This window comes from Geotrypetes seraphini, chromosome 1 (assembly GCF_902459505.1).
Source record: "Geotrypetes seraphini chromosome 1, aGeoSer1.1, whole genome shotgun sequence".
In the NCBI taxonomy this organism is placed as follows: domain Eukaryota; kingdom Metazoa; phylum Chordata; class Amphibia; order Gymnophiona; family Dermophiidae; genus Geotrypetes; species Geotrypetes seraphini.
In genome coordinates, this window is record NC_047084.1 from 66,463,889 (window position 1) to 66,482,822 (window position 18,934).

Consider the following 18,934-nt stretch of genomic DNA (forward strand, 5'->3'; position numbering starts at 1 on the left):
GTCCTTATCTACTAAGTCTATTCCCTTCAGTACTGTTCGAGGGAGAAGAGGCCCAGTGCAATTATTCTGTCCAATAATTGGGCTGTCTACTTGTTTAACAGAAAGTATGAGAGAAATTGATAAATGGATGCCTTTAAATAGACTTGTATTGAATATAGAAAAAACAGAGATTAGGAGTGTGGGGAGGACATTTAGCAGGAGTTTGTATTGGGAAGGAGTAGTTACCTATGGAAAAAAAGATGAAGTTGTTGGGGGTGGTTCTTGATTCTTGGCTTACTATGAAAGATCAAACTGTGAGAGATAATCACTTTCTTTTCAGCAATTACGCATGTTGCATAGATTAAAGCCAATTTTGGCCTTGAGGGATTTTAAGAGTAACATACAAGCATGATGGCAGATAAAGGTCAAATAGCCCATCCAATCTGCTTATCCACAGTAACCATTATCTCTTTCTCTAAAACAGACATGTCAAACTCTGGCCTGCGGTGTATTAAAAATTTTAGATTTTATAATAAATCTGGCCCACTGGCACAAACCGCTGCCGCTCCACTTCACTTGTGTCTGCCTTCACTTGGTCTCCTCTTCAAAGCAGCCTGCTGAAGATCGCCGGCTGGCTGTAGCAAACCTCGCAGACCGCTGTCCACATCGGTAGCACGTTCCCTCTGACGCGATCCCGCCCCTCCTCTAACATACGGGATCGCGTCAGAGAGAACGTGCTACCGAGGTGGACAGCGGCCTGTGAGGTTCGCTACAGCCAGCCGGCGAGCCTCAGCAGGTGCTTTGAAGAGGAGACCAGGTGAAGGCAGACGTGAGTGAAGAGCAGCAGCAGCAGCAGCAGTTCGTGCCGGTGGGCCAGAGGAAACCAGAAAGCTGGGATGAAGGGAGGGTAGGACAGCGGGCCATATCTGAAGGTGAGACTGGGAAGAAGAAGGGGGAGAAACATACAGGCCCTCGGGACAGTGGCGGGCTCTGGTGTAGAAGTACCAGAGGGAGAGTGGAGGGTGGTGTAGGGAAGAAATAAAACAGAGAAGAGGGAGGGAGAGAGGGATTACAATATTTATTTTGTTTACACCACAGAGCTGGTAAGGGGTTGGAGATGTTGTAACCCTATACTTCTACTAAGACTAAGCCTTAGTCACTTAGGGGTCCTTTAATTAAGGTGTGCATTTAGCACGCGCTAAATCGGTTAGCGTACCTTAATTAAAGGACCCCAAATTATCTTAATTAAAAATTCAGCCTGCGGCTTATCCTTTTTTTAAATTTCGGTCCCTTATGTGATTGAGTTTGACACCCCTGCTCTAAGAGATTCCACGTGCCTATCCCATGCTTTCTTGAATTCAGATACAGTCTTTGTCTCCACCACTTCTTCAGGGAGATTGTTCCAAGCATCTATCACCCTTTCTATAAAAAAGTATTTCCTTAGGAGTGTTGTACAGAGTATGGTTTTATTTATTACAATTGTCTTTATTTGGGAATTACTAGCTATCAAAGTAAATCTTTACAAATTGTGCAGAAAGCAACTACAAGGCTGATTTTGAGAGTCTCTACAGTAAGTTTGCTCATATTTGGATTTTTTGTTTGTTTGTTTTTTATTATTATTTATTTAATTTTTCAATTAAGTACAGAACTGTGCTCAACAGGTAATAAACGATATTAGTACATCCAATCATCTATTGGGTTAAACAGGAATAAACCAAAAAGCAATATTTAACTTAAACATAGTCCTCAAATTAAGGAGGAGGAGGAGAGAAACAAAAAAGAAACACTTCCAAGAAAGCAAACATATTATCATAATAAAAGGAAATTAAAGTGAGACTGTTGGCATCAATAACGGACTTGAATTATTCTAGAAATCACTGGGGTGCAAACGAAACTCCTTTCCCTTCTAAAAAGAAATGTAATTGATCTGAATCATAAAAAATATACTTATTGTTTTGAAATACAACAAAACATTTGCAGGGAAATCTTAGCTGAAAGGAGGCACCTAATGAAACAACTTTGTCCCGATATGTAAGAAATTCTTTCCTTCCTGACTGAGTCCATTTAGAAACATCCAGATATATATATATTTTTTTTTTCTCCCAAAAAATAAACTTGTTTCAAATTGTAGTAAAGTTTCTAGATCATTTCTTTATCCTGATGAAATACTAAGGAAACTATTAATGTAGCTCGTCCAGACAGTTCAAGATTTGATGATTCCAAAAGTGCTGATAATTCTTGTTCAGTTGTTGTATTGGTTTCTTTTATTGTTCTTTTAAAATAATAAATCTTTTGCAAAGGTGGTATATTCACTTCTGTAATTTTTAATATAGAAATTTAAAAGTCCTTGAAAATCTCTCTAGGAGTTTTAAATTTAGACATTGGAAAGTTTAAAATCCTTAAATTTAAACTCTGATTTTGATTTTCCAAATTTTCAATTCTGCGAAGCAGAAAAGCTTTATCCATTGCTTGCTGTTTATTTACAGTTTTAATCTCTTTTATAGATTTTTGAATATCCCCAACTTGCTTTGTTTGATCTTGAAAGTCTATTTCTAATTTTTTAACTTTTGTTGAAACATCAGCCATGAGAGATATGAAGCCCGAACATACTGTCTGAAGATTTTCTATAGCTCCCCATAGTGAGTCCAGAGCCTGCTGGTTTCACGAGCGGCTTGAGCTGAGGTAGCCAGGGATCCCGTTCTCCTTCCCGGATCTCACTTTCTCCAAACTCATCACTGCTCGACTGCAGTGCTTCTCCTCCATCTGCAATCCTTTCTGGGATCACAGGCAACGATGTCTCTTCCCCTCTCGGCTGCTCCCGAGGTCCCTCCAAGCGAAGGCCGACTTCAGTTGCTTCTCCTGGAGGAGGGGGAAGGTCAGGTCCCAAAGGGCTCAGCGAAATCTCGCTTTCCATGCTGGGCTGCTCCTGGGGCCCAGCTGCGGACACACCCAACGCTGTCGGGACTGCAAAAACTGTAATTGCAGTCTGATGTGGTGTCGAAGTCACTGACAGAGGAAGAGGGATATTCCTCTGCCTTCCCCTTCTCTTAGGCATCGAAACGGTATGTAAATAAAGAGTTTTTAAGGTAAAGTTAAGCCTCTAGAGTGGGAGCTTAGACACACATGTCCACTCAGATCGCCATCTTGTTTTTCTTCCCAGTTTGCTCATATTTGTTGAGGCAACTTCAACGGCTGCCTATAAGAACATAAGAATTGCCATACTGGTTCAAACTGAAGGTTCTTCAAAACTAGTATCCTGTTCCCAACAGTGGCCAACTCAGGTCCCAAATACCTAGCTAGATCCCAAGTAGTAAAACAGATTTTATGCTCTTATCCTAGAAATAAGCAGTGGATTTCCCCACGCCATCTCAATAATGGCCTATGGACTTCTCTTTTAGGAAATTATCCAAACCAACTCTGCTATGCTAACTGATTTCACCATATTCTCAGGCAATGAATTCCAGAGTTTAATTACATATTTTCTCCAGTTTGTTTTAAATATACTACTTAGTAGCTTCATCGCATGCCTCTTAGTCCTAGTATTTTTGGAAAGAGTAAACAAGTGATTTACATCTACCCTTTCTACTCCACTCAGTATTTTATAGACCATCTCTTCTCTAAGTTGAAGAGCCCTAGCTGCTTCATCCTTTACTCATAGGGAAGTCGTCCCATCCCTTTTATCATTTTTGTCACCCTTCTCTGTACCTTTTCTAATTCTGCTATATCTTTTTTGAGATACAGTGACTAAAATTGAACACAGTATTTCAGGTATGGCCATACCATAGAGCAATACAAGGGCATTATAACATTTTCATCTTTGTTTTTCATTCCTTTCCTGATAATTATTCATCAACTCTATATGCTAGGGTTCAATGGTATTTTTAAAATGTTGTTGATATTTATCATTCCAAGCAGGGTTTTGAGGTCTGACTTAACAATGCAAATGTTAATGGATTTGGTGACAGCTATACACTATGCTGTGACAAGAGCCTCAGTGTTTTCAGTGGCAGGGCTCTGATGTGCAACCTTTTGCCTAGTCAGTTACATCTGTGTGCAAATGTTTTGCCGGTTTAAGAAATTATTAAAAACACTGATTTTTGTTCAGGCACTTGTTGATGGATAATTATAGCAGGGAAAGAGGTAGAACAGTTAAGATAGTGTGTCAGTGGTATTACTTGATGCATTGATCAATGTTTTGTTTTTAATATGTATGTCTTTATTGGTATATAATGAAAAACAATCCTAAATACTGCAACTAACTAGCAGTGCACTTTAGTGTTAATAGCCCTGAAGATTAAAGGGGCTATCGGAGCCTACGCATCGCAATAGCAGTCACAGGCTAAGAATAGTCTGCGTAGTATACTCGCTCCTGCTCCAATCATCGGCCAACACCAATGCAAAATTTTTTTAAAGAATTTTCAAAAGCATATAAATCTACCACCCCATATGTTTATATGAAGTAAGTGCAAGCCATAATGTAAAGAAACAAAGACCAAAAAAGCAACTTAGCTTTATAGCTGATTTGTCTTTACAGGAAGTAACGGTCACTAGTGTTCGTATGCCGACGCGGCCAGCGTTTCGCGGAGTTTTATTGTTTTAAGTCATCCGCTGCGTCAGGGCCACTAGGACATTCAAAAAGTCAAGGCTTCAATTACTGCACTTGGTCGCAAAGTTTCAAAGCCAAGTGCAGTAATTGAAGCCTTGACTTTTTGAATGTCCTAGTGGCCCTGACGCAGCGGATGACTTAAAACAATAAAACTCCGCGAAACGCTGGCCGCGTCGGCATACGAACACTAGTGACCGTTACTTCCTGTAAAGACAAATCAGCTATAAAGCTAAGTTGCTTTTTTGGTCTTTGTTTCTTTACATTATGGCTTGCACTTACTTCATATAAACATATGGGGTGGTAGATTTATATGCTTTTGAAAATTCTTTAAAAAAATTTTGCATTGGTGTTGGCCGATGATTGGAGCAGGAGCGAGTATACTACACAGACTATTCTTAGCCTGTGACTGCTATTGCGATGCGTAGGCTCCGATTCTGAGGCCATAGCCCCTTTAATCTTCAGGGCTATTAACACTAAAGTGCACTGCTAGTTAGTTGCAGTATTTAGGATTGTTTTTCATTATATATTTATATACTGCTGGGTAATTAGTTTTAGGTGTCTTTATTGGTAGCCAATTAGGATGCGAGTAGGGTATATTTTAAATCTAACTAACCAACCACCCAAGTCAGTCACATTAGGGGCCATTAAGTTTATTTATAAGTTGTCTTTGTGGAACTGTACAAAGACTTTGCTATAATCTAAGTACACCACGTCTAGAACTTCTCCTTCAACCAACATTCTGGTCACCCAGTCAAAGAAATTAATCAGATTTTTATGACAAGACCTGCCTCTTATCAAATCATACTGTCCCAGTACCTGCAATCTATTGGATTCCAGAAATCTCACAATTCTGTATTTTAGTAGCATGCCCATTAATTTACTAACCAAAGAGATTAGCCTGTAGTTTCCAATCTGTACTACTTTTGTGGTGAGGGAACACATCTACCTTCATAAACTACAAGCAATCACAGAAGGATGAAGACAAACAATACATAGAAAAGCTAAGAGAAGTTGGGAAAGTAGTCAAGAAAACAAAGGCAAATGGAAGAAAAAGCAGTACATAGTAAAATGGGGGGAGGGATAAGACTTCTTTTCAAAGATTATCACAGGCTTTTACAAAGCTGCAGTAGAAGTTTCTACCACAGGCCGGCAAGGTAATTGCTCCGACGCTCACAGAATTCCTATGAGCATCAGAGCATTTACCTCGCTGGCTCGCAGTAAAAACCTTTACTGCAGCTTTGTAAAAGGAGCCATGTTAGTGACAAGAGATGTGCAAAAGTGGCATTGTGAGATTCAATGGTTAGGGGGAGGAATTTGTAGAGGGTGATGAAGATAAAGCAGAATGAGAGGGCACTCGCTAAAGTTAAAAGGGAAAAGATTCGGTACAAACGTAAGAAAGTTATTCTTCACCCAGAGAGTGGTGAAGGTCTGGAACGCTCTCCCGGAGGCTGTTATAGGGGAAAGCACCCTTCAGGGATTCAAAAAAAAGTTGGATAAGTTCCTACTGGAACAGAACATACGCAAGTAAGGCTAGACTCAAACAGGGCACTGGTCTTTACTATTGGATTTACAGTGTGAAGAAGGAAGTGCAACCAGAGACTCATGAAATCACCAGACAGCAAAGGTAGGAAAAATGATTTTATTTTAAATTTAGTGATCAAAATGTGTCTGAATTTGTATCTGCTGTCTATATTTTGCACTATGATTCCCTTTTACTAAACCGTGATAGCCTATGAGCGTCGGGAGCAGCGCGGGGCATTCAGTGCAGCTCCCTGTACTAAAAACCGCTATCGCGATTTAGTATAAGGGGAGGGGGTATATTTGTCTATTTTTGTATAGTTGTTACTGAGGTGACATTGCATATTTTAAAGTCATCTGCCTTGACCTCTTTGAAAAAATACTCGAATATAAATGATAATTAACATTTTCTCTGCGTACAGTGTGCTTTATGGTTTTTTTAAATTTTAATGTTGGTAGATCATTTTGACTTGTTCATTTTAAAAGCAGCTCGCAAGCCAAAAATGTGTGGTCACCTCTGATGTATAGGAAACAAACATGTCCATCTTCAACACCATTCGCTGGTTGAAGAATCTGACCTCAAGAGTTCACATAGTTCCTACTCTTACACTTCTGCTCTCCCTGGAAGAGAGACCAGAACATTGGATTCCTTTGGTAAACACATATTCCAGTCTTCAATGCTGTTTAACAGGATATTGAACTACCAATTCTACATGTCCACTTATCTCAAATCTCTGCTAAAACAATTGTCAATCTTCAATCAATATCTTCCATCAGAACATCTAAAATAATTCCAACAGCTTTCCAAAAACTTTTTTACTACTAGAAAATTCATGGCATGAGTGGCTTTTGATGTCTCCTCCATCTGCTATAGTTATTGCTTACTGGCATTGAGTCTCTGGTCTGGAAACTTCAGCTTAAGAGCGTAAACGTATTTTGAGAAAATATTGAAGAAGCTGAGGATAAAATCAAAAAGCATAATGATACAACTGCTCTTTCTAAAGCTCAAACATTTCAGCCTTCATCGCCTCACAATACTCTACCGATTTCAGACGTTCCTCATAATACAATCCCAGCCAACTACAATCAGCCATCTTTCTCCTCTTCTAGATCAATGAACCAAATATCTTGGTCTAGACCTTTTGACTCCCTTTTGGAGATCATAGCCAACGTTTCCCTGACTCTCCCTCCAAATCTTCCCATAGGAGGCAGACTAATTTACTTTCATCAACACTGGACTTTGATAACATCAGAACAGTGGGTACTTCAGGTGGTGGCTCAGGGTTATGCCCTATGCTTACTAAGAAAACCTCCAAAAACCCATCAAAAGGGTCTCTTTTCAGCTCCCTCCAGAACTCTTGGTCCTTCTCCAGCTAAATGCAATAGAACCAGTTTCTCTGCTGGAGAGAGGGTGAGGGGTTCTACTCCTGATATCAAAAAAGACCAGAGGCTTCTGCCCAATTCTAGACCTCTATGCCCTCAGAAAATATTTTGTAAAGAAGTTTTGCATGGTCTCTCAGGGAACCCTACTGCCTCTATTGGAGGAGGACAATTGGCTTTGCTCTCTAGACCTCAATGATTACACTCACATATCCATACTACCTGTTCACAGGAAATATCTTGTTTTCAAGTTGGATCTTGTCACTTCCAGTACAAAGTCTTACCTTTCGGCCTAGCATCAGCTCCAAAGGTGTTTATGAAATGCCTTGTGGTAGTGGCTGCAGCTCTTCACTCATGGGAGTTTCCACATCCTTCCCTAATCTGGATGACTGGTTGATCAAGGCTTCATCACTACTAAGAACATAAGAGTAACCTTACTGAATCAGACCAATGATCTTGGAGACCAATCCAAGTACCTGGCAAAAACCAAAATAGTAGCAGCATTCCATCAAATCAATAATTTATCTGCAGGAACTGCTAGGATTTATTGTATCACCTGAATTCTTTTTGTTTCATTTCTTTTTATTTCTGCATATTATCTTTAAATGGACTAAAATGGATGCCACATCATTTTTCTTAAGATGAAAGATACCACATACAGCCGCATGAGAAAGCAAATGAACAAACTTAAAGAAAAAGAAACTAAACTGAATAGTCGCTTTTATTTTTTGACATCATTCCCAAAGGACTCAAGATCAAAAATCCTTTGGCCATCACTTACAATACTGACTAAGCAGAAAATGCATTAATCAGAAATAGAGCAATGAACTTATATCAACTCTACAAGAAGAAAGAAATAATAAAGACCCAGAAAGAAGAAATCATAAGGAATATACAGGAGTAAAAATCCTATCCTCAGGAGCCAACTACGTAAATACTTGAAAGAAATTCAAGCAAAGAAACATCACAAACCACAAAAAAGACAAAAAAACTGACTTTTCTCCTACAGAGACACATAAAGAACAGTACCTCATCCCAGATCATCTGTGATGCAACACCTTGTTGGAACAGACACACTTTCCAACCCATATGAGGAACATGAAAACTAGTATTTAAACAAACAAGGTGATCAGGTAAGCCAGCTAATTCCCTGTGTTCAAGCTCTCACTGACCACATTGATAGAAGTACAAATCAAATGGGGATAGTAAACCCCTCTGGCTACCAATTATAACAGCAGGAGATCTCTATGCTGTCAAAAGGTCTCTCATTTGATGAAATTCAACTCTACTCAGACATAGAAGAATTCTTTAGGAAACTCCGCTTGAAAGTACATTTCCACAACAAAGAGACTCCCAGCAAATTAGAATACAATTTTAAACAAAAGAACACATATTTTATACCACAATAGACAAAACTAGACAACTACATAGAAAATTTCATACACAGGGTAAAATCACAACTTTCTAGTAAACAAAAGAAAATTCTGTATAACCTTTCCCCACAAGAACAAGCTGTCATAAAAATCTTACAAAATAATCAAAACATTGTTATCAAACCTGCAGAAAAAGGAGGCTCTGTAGTGACTATGGATACACAGAGATATACTGAAGAAGGACACAGACAAAACCTACTTAGATCACCTACTAATTCCTTATCATCCAGGTAGAAATCTTCATTCCTAGCACAAAAATCTACTTACAATTCTAACTTATAGAAACATGGGAATGGGTGGACTCTTATACCACCTTTTTGTATCTTTGGCATTTCACTTACAAAAGAATCTGCAACAGCATTTTTTCAGTAATAGGTCCTATATTCTGGAACACACTTCCAACACATATTAGACAAGAAACTTCCACTGATAAATTCAAGACTGCCTTAAAAACCTCTCTCATTAGAGACGCATTCGCTTAGTCAAAAACCTCTACTTCCATTGACCAACTGGGATGCTTCGCGGCCTTCTCACTGGGGAATTCCCTCTGCCATGTCACTGATGTCATCAGTAGCACAGCACACAGAAGGCCCCAGCGAGAAAGCCACGAAGCAGCATGTTTAGAGTACTGCTGGCCCGACGCTGCTCTGCTGAAGGTATTTATGGTTCGCGGAGAGCAGAGTTCGGATAGGAGGAAAGGATGGAGGGTCGGCGGGGGTTCAGCTGTGCGGTGGGGGCGGGGCGGGTGCTTAAGGGTTCGGCTGCACAAGGGAAGGGAGGGAGAGAAGGATGGAAGCTGGGCAAGGGTTCTGATGCACAAGGGATGGGAGAGCGGAAGGGAGGGAGGGAAGGATAGAAGCTGGGCAAGGGTTCTGCTGCACAGGGGGATGGGAGGGATAGAAAGATGATGCAGAGGGAAGGCACAAGGGGATAGGTGAGAGGGGATGAAAGATGCTACACATGTGGGGGAGACAAAGGAAATAGGAAGAATTGGGGTGAAGGAGAGGAAAGGAGAGATGATCATGTACATGAAAAAAATAAGCCCTACCTGAAAATAAGACCTAGTGCATTTTTTTGGGCCCCAAATGATTATAAGACACTGTCTTATTTTCGGGGAAACATGGATTACACCAAACAGCTGGAAAAAAAACTTAGCAAAACGCTCCCAAAGCAAGTATAACTATATTTAAAGAAACTCATACCTAATCACATTCTACATGATACCCAAATCTACAAACTGGGCAACCCTGGCAGACCAATCAAATGTGGTATTGGAACACTCACAGAAGAAATATCTGGCATTCTTAAACCCTTAGTACACAAGACAAACAGCTTCATACAAGACACTACGGACTTTATGAACAAATTAAACAGCATCAGATTCCATTAGATGCGCTTTTGGACACAATGGATGTAGAATCACTAAACAACAATGTTCTTCATGCATTGCTACATGTGAAAATTCACCAGAAGTTATTACCATAGAAACATGATGGCAGATAAAAGCCAAATGGCCTATCCTAGAGCCACAAAGTCACTTTTAATACCTTTGATAGTGCCAACACTGATGAGCAGCATTGGATAATAATCATTAGGCTTGACAAGTCTCAGTAAGCTCTCTGTAACATCTTGAATTTGGCACCAGGAAGAAAGCACACCTTCCGGGACATCATGCCTGGTCTGAAGTTGGATGCCTCTGTACCCCTTAGAAGGAAATCACCAACCATCACTCCTTTACACCTTCTAGTGGTCATGGATCCAGCAACTTTGGGGATTTCAAGCTTTGGTCTTGCTTCTCCCTGGGATGCTCTCATCTCCTCCACTTCTAGAGCTGCATACCAGTTCTTCAGTTCAAGTTCAGGTGGAGTTACAGTATCGATCCTGGATGGTCCCGTAACTTGAGTCCAGCTGTCCGCCCTCAGCATAGCCTCTTCTTCTCTACTGCTGGAAACTTTTGATGCACTCTCTAAAATTGAAAGGGGATAGATTCCGTACGAGCATAAGGAAGTTCTTCTTCACCCAGAGAGTGGTAGAAAACTGGAACGCTCTTCCGGAGTTTGTCATAAGGGAAAACACCCTCCAGGGATTCAAGACAAAGTAAGACAAGTTCCTGCTGAACCGGAACGTACGCAGGTAGGGCTAGTCTCAGTTAGGGCGCTGGTCTTTGACCAGAGGGCCGCCGCGTGAGCGGACTGCTGGGCACGATGGACCACTAGTCTGACCCAGCAGCGGCAATTCTTATGTTCTCACTTTTAGGTATCCAATTATAAAATTATCCCCCCCCCAAATAGGGCAAAAATCTTTGTGAATCTAGTTCTTACTTGAAAGATCTTAGGAAAGTTGTAGAATAGTCTCTCTAAGCCACAACTTGTTAATTGCATTACATCAATTTTTTTTTTCATTGTATATTAATGGTACATATCAGTACTTGTGAAGTGAATTTGCTGCACGTGCACTTCCTTAAGAGTGGTGACATCTATAAAAATTACAATTTAGAAAAATACCTAACTAGTAATCATTTTGTCAGAGCACCACTTGTGCTGTTCTAGTACTGGCCTGTAATTACTGAACCCGACCATTGCTGTCAAAATGTCCTTTGCGCATTCAGTATCTCTTCAGCTGACAGGCTGCTTATCTCACTGCATGGGCAGCCAAGTGCAGCAAATTGGAATGATGCTGCTATTCAAGTAGACCACTGCATACCATCATGACTACTCAGGCAAAAAGCAGAGTAGCCAATTTGTGCAAGTAAACACAGCATTTGTAGTCAAGTAGGAAATCGGTGTCTAGCTACAGTTTCTGCTGCACTCTCTTATATAGTTTGACACACAAGATAGTTTGTCTCTCAAGCAAAATTTATAGAATTTGAAACACATACAGTATTCAGTCATTGAAAATATTCAAACCCATTCCTTTAAGAACACGCTCATTCATGTCAAATTTTAACAAAATTGTGCAATCTGTAATGTATGTGCTGGAATGTTCTTAACCTTAAGCTAATAAGACATAGGGTTAGATTTACTAACACTCAATTCCGTGTCCGATCTATACTCGATTGCATGCAGGCCGATGAATTCACAAAAGGCCTGCATGCAAATGAGGATGATTGTTGAAATGCCCCTCCCCCCACAGATCGCTAGAGAGCAATCCCGATGCATGCGCAGACCATCTGTAGACAGTATGTGCATGCGTTTAAGAGCAGTAACTTTTTTTTCTTTTTACTTTTTTAAGCAGCCCAGCGAGCCTGTGGTTTTAACCCGCTTTAAACCCGCAGGTTAAAACCACGGACTCTCAGTGCGGGGAAGGGCAGGAGATCAGGCCTGAGTCAGAGCGGCAGGTATCCCATGCAAACTCCCCATGTAAGACAGAACAGGAGAAAGGTCAACCACCAAATGCTGGATGGTTGGTTCCTGCCAGTGATTACTTTTGATTAGGAGTCAAGGAGATCCACGGTATGGATTGTGTGGGGTTTTTGGTGTGTAGAGGAAGAGGTAAGGTTGAAGTTCCTTTGTGTTGTTGCAAGCAGTTCTTAGTTATGGTACTGATGCCTGGTGAAATATACGGCCTTGTGAATGGAAGAATGGTGACAGAATTCCATCCCCTCTGGCAGAAGGGACATCAAGGGCAGAGCAAATCTCCTAGGCCAGCCCAACTCACTGATCTTGCCAGCGTCTGTATAGTGAGTCGGGGCAGCTCCTGGTGGTAGTAGAGCTGCCCTCATTGTAATTTTAAAAATGGCGTTTCTCCATATATAATGAGTTGAACTTTTATCAAGTTAGAATGTTCATTCCATTATTTTAGATATATTTACTTTTTGCTGTAATCTTAAGCAAATATGTGGACCCTCTCATAGTGCACAGCAGTGTGATAATTAGACACTGCTTTTTGAAGGAAAATGGTGTTTTCGTTCAACTAAATTTAAACAAGTAAAATCTTAGTTTATGATTACTTTTTATATGCAAAATCAGTAAAATGTACATAAATCCATTTAATCATCATTACATGGAGACTACTATGTCTCCACAATATTGAAATGTTAATGTTAGAAGTAAATTAATACTCATTTCAAAAATATGTTATCTACTGTAATAAACTGTAGAAAGCAAAGTCATACAAAAAAAGCAAACAAAATCTTAAGAACATACATATATCCCATTGGAAGGCTTTTACTAAAAGTTAGCACATATTATCTGCAGCAGGGCCCATAGGAATGAGTCTTGTGGAAGACAGCATGCACTGATCTTTAGCATTCAAAACAGTGACTCAATGAGAATCTCAACTTCTCCATCACGTTTTTCAAACTTATTCTCTAGTAATGCAAGCTTTGTTTTTAATACTGAATTATATAGCAGGTAACTGATTATGTTTCATATTTTAGATCAACTTTATGAGGAGCAAAATACTCACAGAATCCGTAACTTCTATTTCATATATCTTCTGGAATGTTTCTCGTTCAAAGAAAAGAAGTTTCCCACTGCCATCTCCTTTTTTAACAGAGGTTCCAGTAATGAGAAGCTTGTCATCTGGGCTAAAACAACAGTCTGTCCTACAAAAACACAAGTTGAAATAAAGTTAAATGATCAAACTCAAATTGCAAGCAACTTGCTTTGTACAGTAAAATTGAAATACAATAAGGTAATATAGAAAAACAAAGAAAAAATATAACTATCATACACAATTCAAGTCAACAAAAAAGTAAGAATCCAATTTCAATAGAGAATAGAAAGAAAAAATAAAAATACAAGGAAAATAAGACTAGCTACATGTTAAACAAGAAGAAAATATCCAAACAATTTAACCCTCAAATTCTGTGTTTCCTGAATGAGAGACCCACCATCAGTCTTAGCTGCCAAAACAAAAAATCAGTCAACTGTGTAGGATCTCAAAATATAAATTTAGAGGACTAATGTACAATAATAAATTTGCAAAAATATTTAAAATTAATATAGCACCTATCTATTGGACTGCTAGTCATAACGGAAAGAACTGCTTCTGAGTATCTCATGAGAAATCTAGAATAATGAGTACTTTAAACAACACTGATCTTTTCTTAAAACATCTATGAAGAAACCAATCCCTATCAGTAATACTAACCAGGATAAAAAATAATGTTACATAAGAGACTTTTGAATACATTGCATTTTGAAAATTTTCCAAGGAATCAGTGGTTAATTTACTAATTGAAACTCAGGTTCCCCACTGTTCAGATGGTAAATAGTACACTTTCAAAACTTTAGGCATTTGATCTTCAGAATTTTAGAGCCGCCCTGTTGTTGATGTTGAGCCATTTTTCTAGAATAAAAATTTGCATCCCTGGGAAAGTTCAACAAACGTAAGTTTACACTCTATGAAGAATCTTTAGAATTTCCAACTTAGCTCCTATCTCAATAATATCTTTAATGTCTGTACTTGGGACACAATTTGTTCAACCTCCCATAAGTTTCTCAGAGACAGAATTAACATTCTTCAAATCATTTTCATTATGTATTACCCCTTCTTCTCAAGCCCTTTCATTTGTATTACCAAATTACTGAACTGCTGGGAGAATTGAAAAAATAGGGGAGTGTGTGGCATAGTGGTTAGAGCTACAGCCTCAGCACCCTGAGGTTCTGGGTTCAAATACCATGCTGCTCCTTGTGACCCTGGGCAAATCACCTAATCCCCCATTGCCCCAGATACATTAGATAGATTGTGAGCCTGCTAGGACAGAGAGGGAAAATGCTTGAGTACCTGAATGTAAAGCACTTAGACTATAAGTGGTATATAAATACTACAAATAAAATAAATAAATAGTTTTAGTCTCACTAACCAATTGCAAATCTTCCCCGGCAGCACCAAGTTGTTCCACAGAATCTTCTGGCAAGCAAATATTTTGCTGAGGGATACTGTTTCCAATCAACTACTCAGGTACCACCTTGTTCCAGCACTGAACTCTGTCTTGCTGGATCCAGGGAGCTTGCTGCATGCAGCAGTGGTGGTGGGGGTCTTGGGTCTCAACTTAAGAGTTGGTTTGCTTCCAAGAAAACAACATTCCCCTCCTCCACCAGGCATAAGTCTCAATGGAAAACTCCCTGGACCTCCTTGAGACTCTCCCCTGTGAATCACAAATGAGTCCAAATACAGTCCTGAAGAGGTATTGAGTGAGGATCTGCTAAGGGAAAGTAAAACTCCATTGGAATATCTTAAGCTGCTGGCATTCAAACATGGGAAAAGTCCCAGCATTCCATGCAATGGCTTCCCATTCACAATACACTGTGACAAGACAGCTATTTCTTCAAAAGATCCACAAGTTTGATCAATTCGCTACTTGTATTGGTTTTTTAATGAATGAACTCTTATGCAGAGTGTACGAGCATATGTGGCTCCTGAGGCAAGCGTGTTGTATGCCGAAACACGGTGCTGTGTCAGGTCTAAACCTTTGTGGACTTCACATAATAAACTGATTTTATTTATTCTCCTGACTTTTCATTGGAGGTCCATTGTCCACTCCCACTTTTTTCAGTTCAGTGCTTTTTCGTGGGTTATTATTGCATTGGATATCTTCTGTTTTGGTCCAAATACAGTTCCACTCAGGTTTGCCTTCAGCCTGGACACACAATATAGAAGTATGCAAGGTATTTACAGACTCGCATTCAGGGCTTTGGAAAAATTCTTTCTCTCACATAATATTCCTCCTGGACTACTACCTACTAATTCTTATCTTTTCTATAGTGCTGCTAGATGTACACAGCACTGTATATTAAACACATAAGAGACTCTACCAGCCCTTGAACTGAAGAACTGGTATGCTACTCTGGAATTGGAGGAGCTGAGAGCATCCCAGGGAAGACCAAGGCTTGAAATCCCCAAAATTGCTGGATCCATTATCACTAGGAGGCGTAAGATAGTGGTGGTTGGCAATTCCCTTCCGAGGGTTTACAGGTGTCCATCTGCAGACCAGACATAATGTCCCGGGAGGCATGCTGTCTGGCTGGTGCCAAAATCCAAGATGTTACAGAGAGATTGCCAAGACTCATCAAGCCTGATGACTATTATCTCATGCTGCTCATCCACATTGGCACTAATGATACTGCCAGATATCCCTGCAAACATATCAAAAGTGACTTTGTGGATCTGGGAAAGAAAGTGAAGCAGTGAGGTACGCAGATGTTATTTTTGTCCATCCTCACTGTTGAGGGTAAGGGCTAGGTCAGAGAAGCCCGCATCCTGGAGATGAATGCGTGGCTACGTGCTTGGTGTCGTCAAGAGCGTTTTGGCTTCCTGGACCATGGGATGATTTTCCAAGGACTGCTGAGCAGGGATGGTATACATCTATCAAAGAAGGGAAGCAGTGTCTTCAGCGGCAGGCTGGCTAATCTACTTAAGAGGGCTTTAAACTAGAAGTGATGGGAAAGAGGGAATGGTAAATATATTTATATTGGTGTGATATCCAGATTTAATAGAAGACTTCAGAATATATCTAAAGAAGGGGACATTTTACTAATAAGTGATTTAAGCATGCTGGATGTTGACTGGTGCGTCCTTATCGCGGGGTCTTCTCGAAGTAGGTCTTCTAGAAGAAATCCTGGATTCTCTACAAGAACTGTTCCAGCAGTTGGTAATGGAAAACATGCAGGATGGGAGTCATACTGGACTTAGTGCTTACAAACAGGGAAAGTGTTTCTGATGTTACAGTGGATGATCATCTGGCATCCAGTGATCACTGCATGGTATGGTTTAATATTAAGACAGGTATAGAGAGGACTCATTCAAAAGTAAAGGTTCTAGACTTTTTTAAAAACTAACTTTGTTCGGATGGGAGATTACATCAAGGAATTGTTGTCTGGAAGGAGTAGAAATGCAGTGGGTAAAACTGAAAGGAGTTATTGTAAGGGTGAGAAGACATTTTTAGATATATCAGTGATAGGAAGAAGAGCAAAAGTGGCATTGTGAGACTCAAAAGTGAAGGGGAGGAATATGTAGAAGCTGATAAAGCAAAGGCTGATTTGCTTAACAAATATTTCTGTTCTGTGTTCATGGCTGAAGCACCGGAAGCGGTGCACATGGATGAAGAGGTGGGGAAGGACATAGAGAGGGAGAAGATGGTGCACATGGATGGAGAGGAGGGAAAGGGAAGATATTGTGGCACATGAATCGAGAGGAGGGAAACACATCGAAACGTGGACAGATTGAGAAGGAAGCAGAAAAATGGAAGAAAGTTGAATGTTAAAAGTTAATGCCAAAGATGGATGTAGGGCATAAGGTGAAAGAGAGAAAAACAGCAAATGGATAAGGTGGTCCTAGAAACAGTTAAGAGCACAAACAAATGATTAGAAAAATATAATGACCAGCCAACAAAGGCTGCCCTGTGAACTTCTAAAGGACATTGCTGTGCAAGGCTGCCCTGTGAACTTCTAAAAGCTAAGTTACTCAGCATTTCATATTCTGCTCTTTTGACTGGTTTTCAGCATTATATCTGTTAGGACCCAAAGTGGTGAACTGGGTCAGAAACTGGCTGTCGGACAGACGCCAGAGGATGGTGGTTAATGGAAGTCGCTCGAAGGAAGGAAAGGTGACTAGTGGAGTCCCTCAGGGTTCGGTGCTGGGGCCAATCCTGTTCAATATGTATGTAAGTGACATTGCTGAAGGGTTAGAAGGAAAAGTGTGCCTTTTTGCAGATGATACCAAGATTTGTAACAGAGTAGACACCGAAGAGGGAGTGGAGAATATGAAAAAGGATCTGCAAAAATTAGAGGAATGGTCTAATGCCTGGCAACTAAAATTCAATGCAAAGAAATGCAGAGTAATGCATTTGGGGATTAATAATAGGAAGGAACCGTATATGCTGGGAGGAGAGAAGCTGATATGCACGGATGGGGAGAGGGACCTTGGGGTGATAGTGTCCGAAGATCTAAAGGCGAAAAAACAGTGTGACAAGGCAGTGGCTGCTGCCAGAAGGATTCTGGGCTGTATAAAGAGAGGCGTAGTCAGTAGAAGGAAGAAGGTGTTGATGCCCCTGTACAGGTCATTGGTGAGGCCCCCACTTGGAGTATTGTGTTCAGTTTTGGAGACCGTATCTGACGAAAGACGTAAGAAGACTTGAGGAGGTCCAGAGGAGGTCAGAGGAGGGCGACGAAAATGATAGGAGGCTTGCACCAGAAGACGTATGAGGAGAGACTGGAAGCCCTGAATATGTATACCCTAGAGGAAAGGAGAGACAGGGGAGATATGATTCAAACGTTCAAATACTTAAAGGGTATCAACGTAGAACAAAATCTTTTCCAGAGAAAGGAAAATGGTAAAACCAGAGGACATAATTTGAGGTTGAGGGGTGGTAGATTCAGGGGCAATGTTAGGAAATTCTACTTTACGGAGAGGGTGGTGGATGCCTGGAATGCGCTCCTGAGAGAGGTGGTGGAGAGTAAAACTGTGACTGAGTTCAAAGTAGCGTGGGATGAACACAGAAGATTTAGAATCAGAAAATAATATTAAATATTGAACTAGGCCAGTTACTGGGCAGACTTGCACGGTCTGTGTCTGTGTATGGCCGTTTGGTGGAGGATGGGCAGGGGAGGGCTTCAATGGCTTGGAGGGTGTAGATGGGCTGGAGTAAGTCTTAACAGAGATTTCGGCAGTTGGAACCCAAGCATAGTACCGGGTAAAGCTTTGGATTCTTGCCCAGAAATAGCTGAGAAGAAAAAAAAAATAAATAAAAATTTTTAAATTGAATCAGGTTGGGCAGACTGGATGGACCATTCGGGTCTTTATCTGCCGTCATCTACTATGTTACTATGTTACTATGATTTTATTTTCAATTCAGTGATTAAAATATGTCAGTTTTGAGAATTTACATCTGCTGTCTCTATTTTGTACTGTTCAGGAATAAATGCATTTCTCTCTATTTCTCTGGTGGTGTACTGCATTCAGAGTCTGGCATCATGGGTTTCAGCTATGTATATTAGGACTTTTAGTTTGTGGTCCTGTATTTACATAGGGTTCATTGTGTGACCAAAGCCAGGTGTTCTGGTAGGAATGAATG

The 18,934-nt window shown here is 40.3% G+C and overlaps 1 protein-coding gene across 5 annotated transcripts in view; it reads right to left on the reverse strand.

Annotated features, from left to right (window-relative positions):
* WDR70 (WD repeat domain 70) overlaps positions 1-18,934 on the reverse strand; it is a 305,235-nt gene that overhangs the window by 80,723 nt on the left and 205,578 nt on the right. For all 5 annotated transcript variants that reach the window (XM_033932685.1, XM_033932678.1, XM_033932670.1 and 2 more), the window contains exon 13: positions 13,324-13,462. In XM_033932685.1, the coding sequence (XP_033788576.1) occupies positions 13,324-13,462 (139 nt within the window). The remainder of the gene's footprint in view (positions 1-13,323; positions 13,463-18,934) is intronic.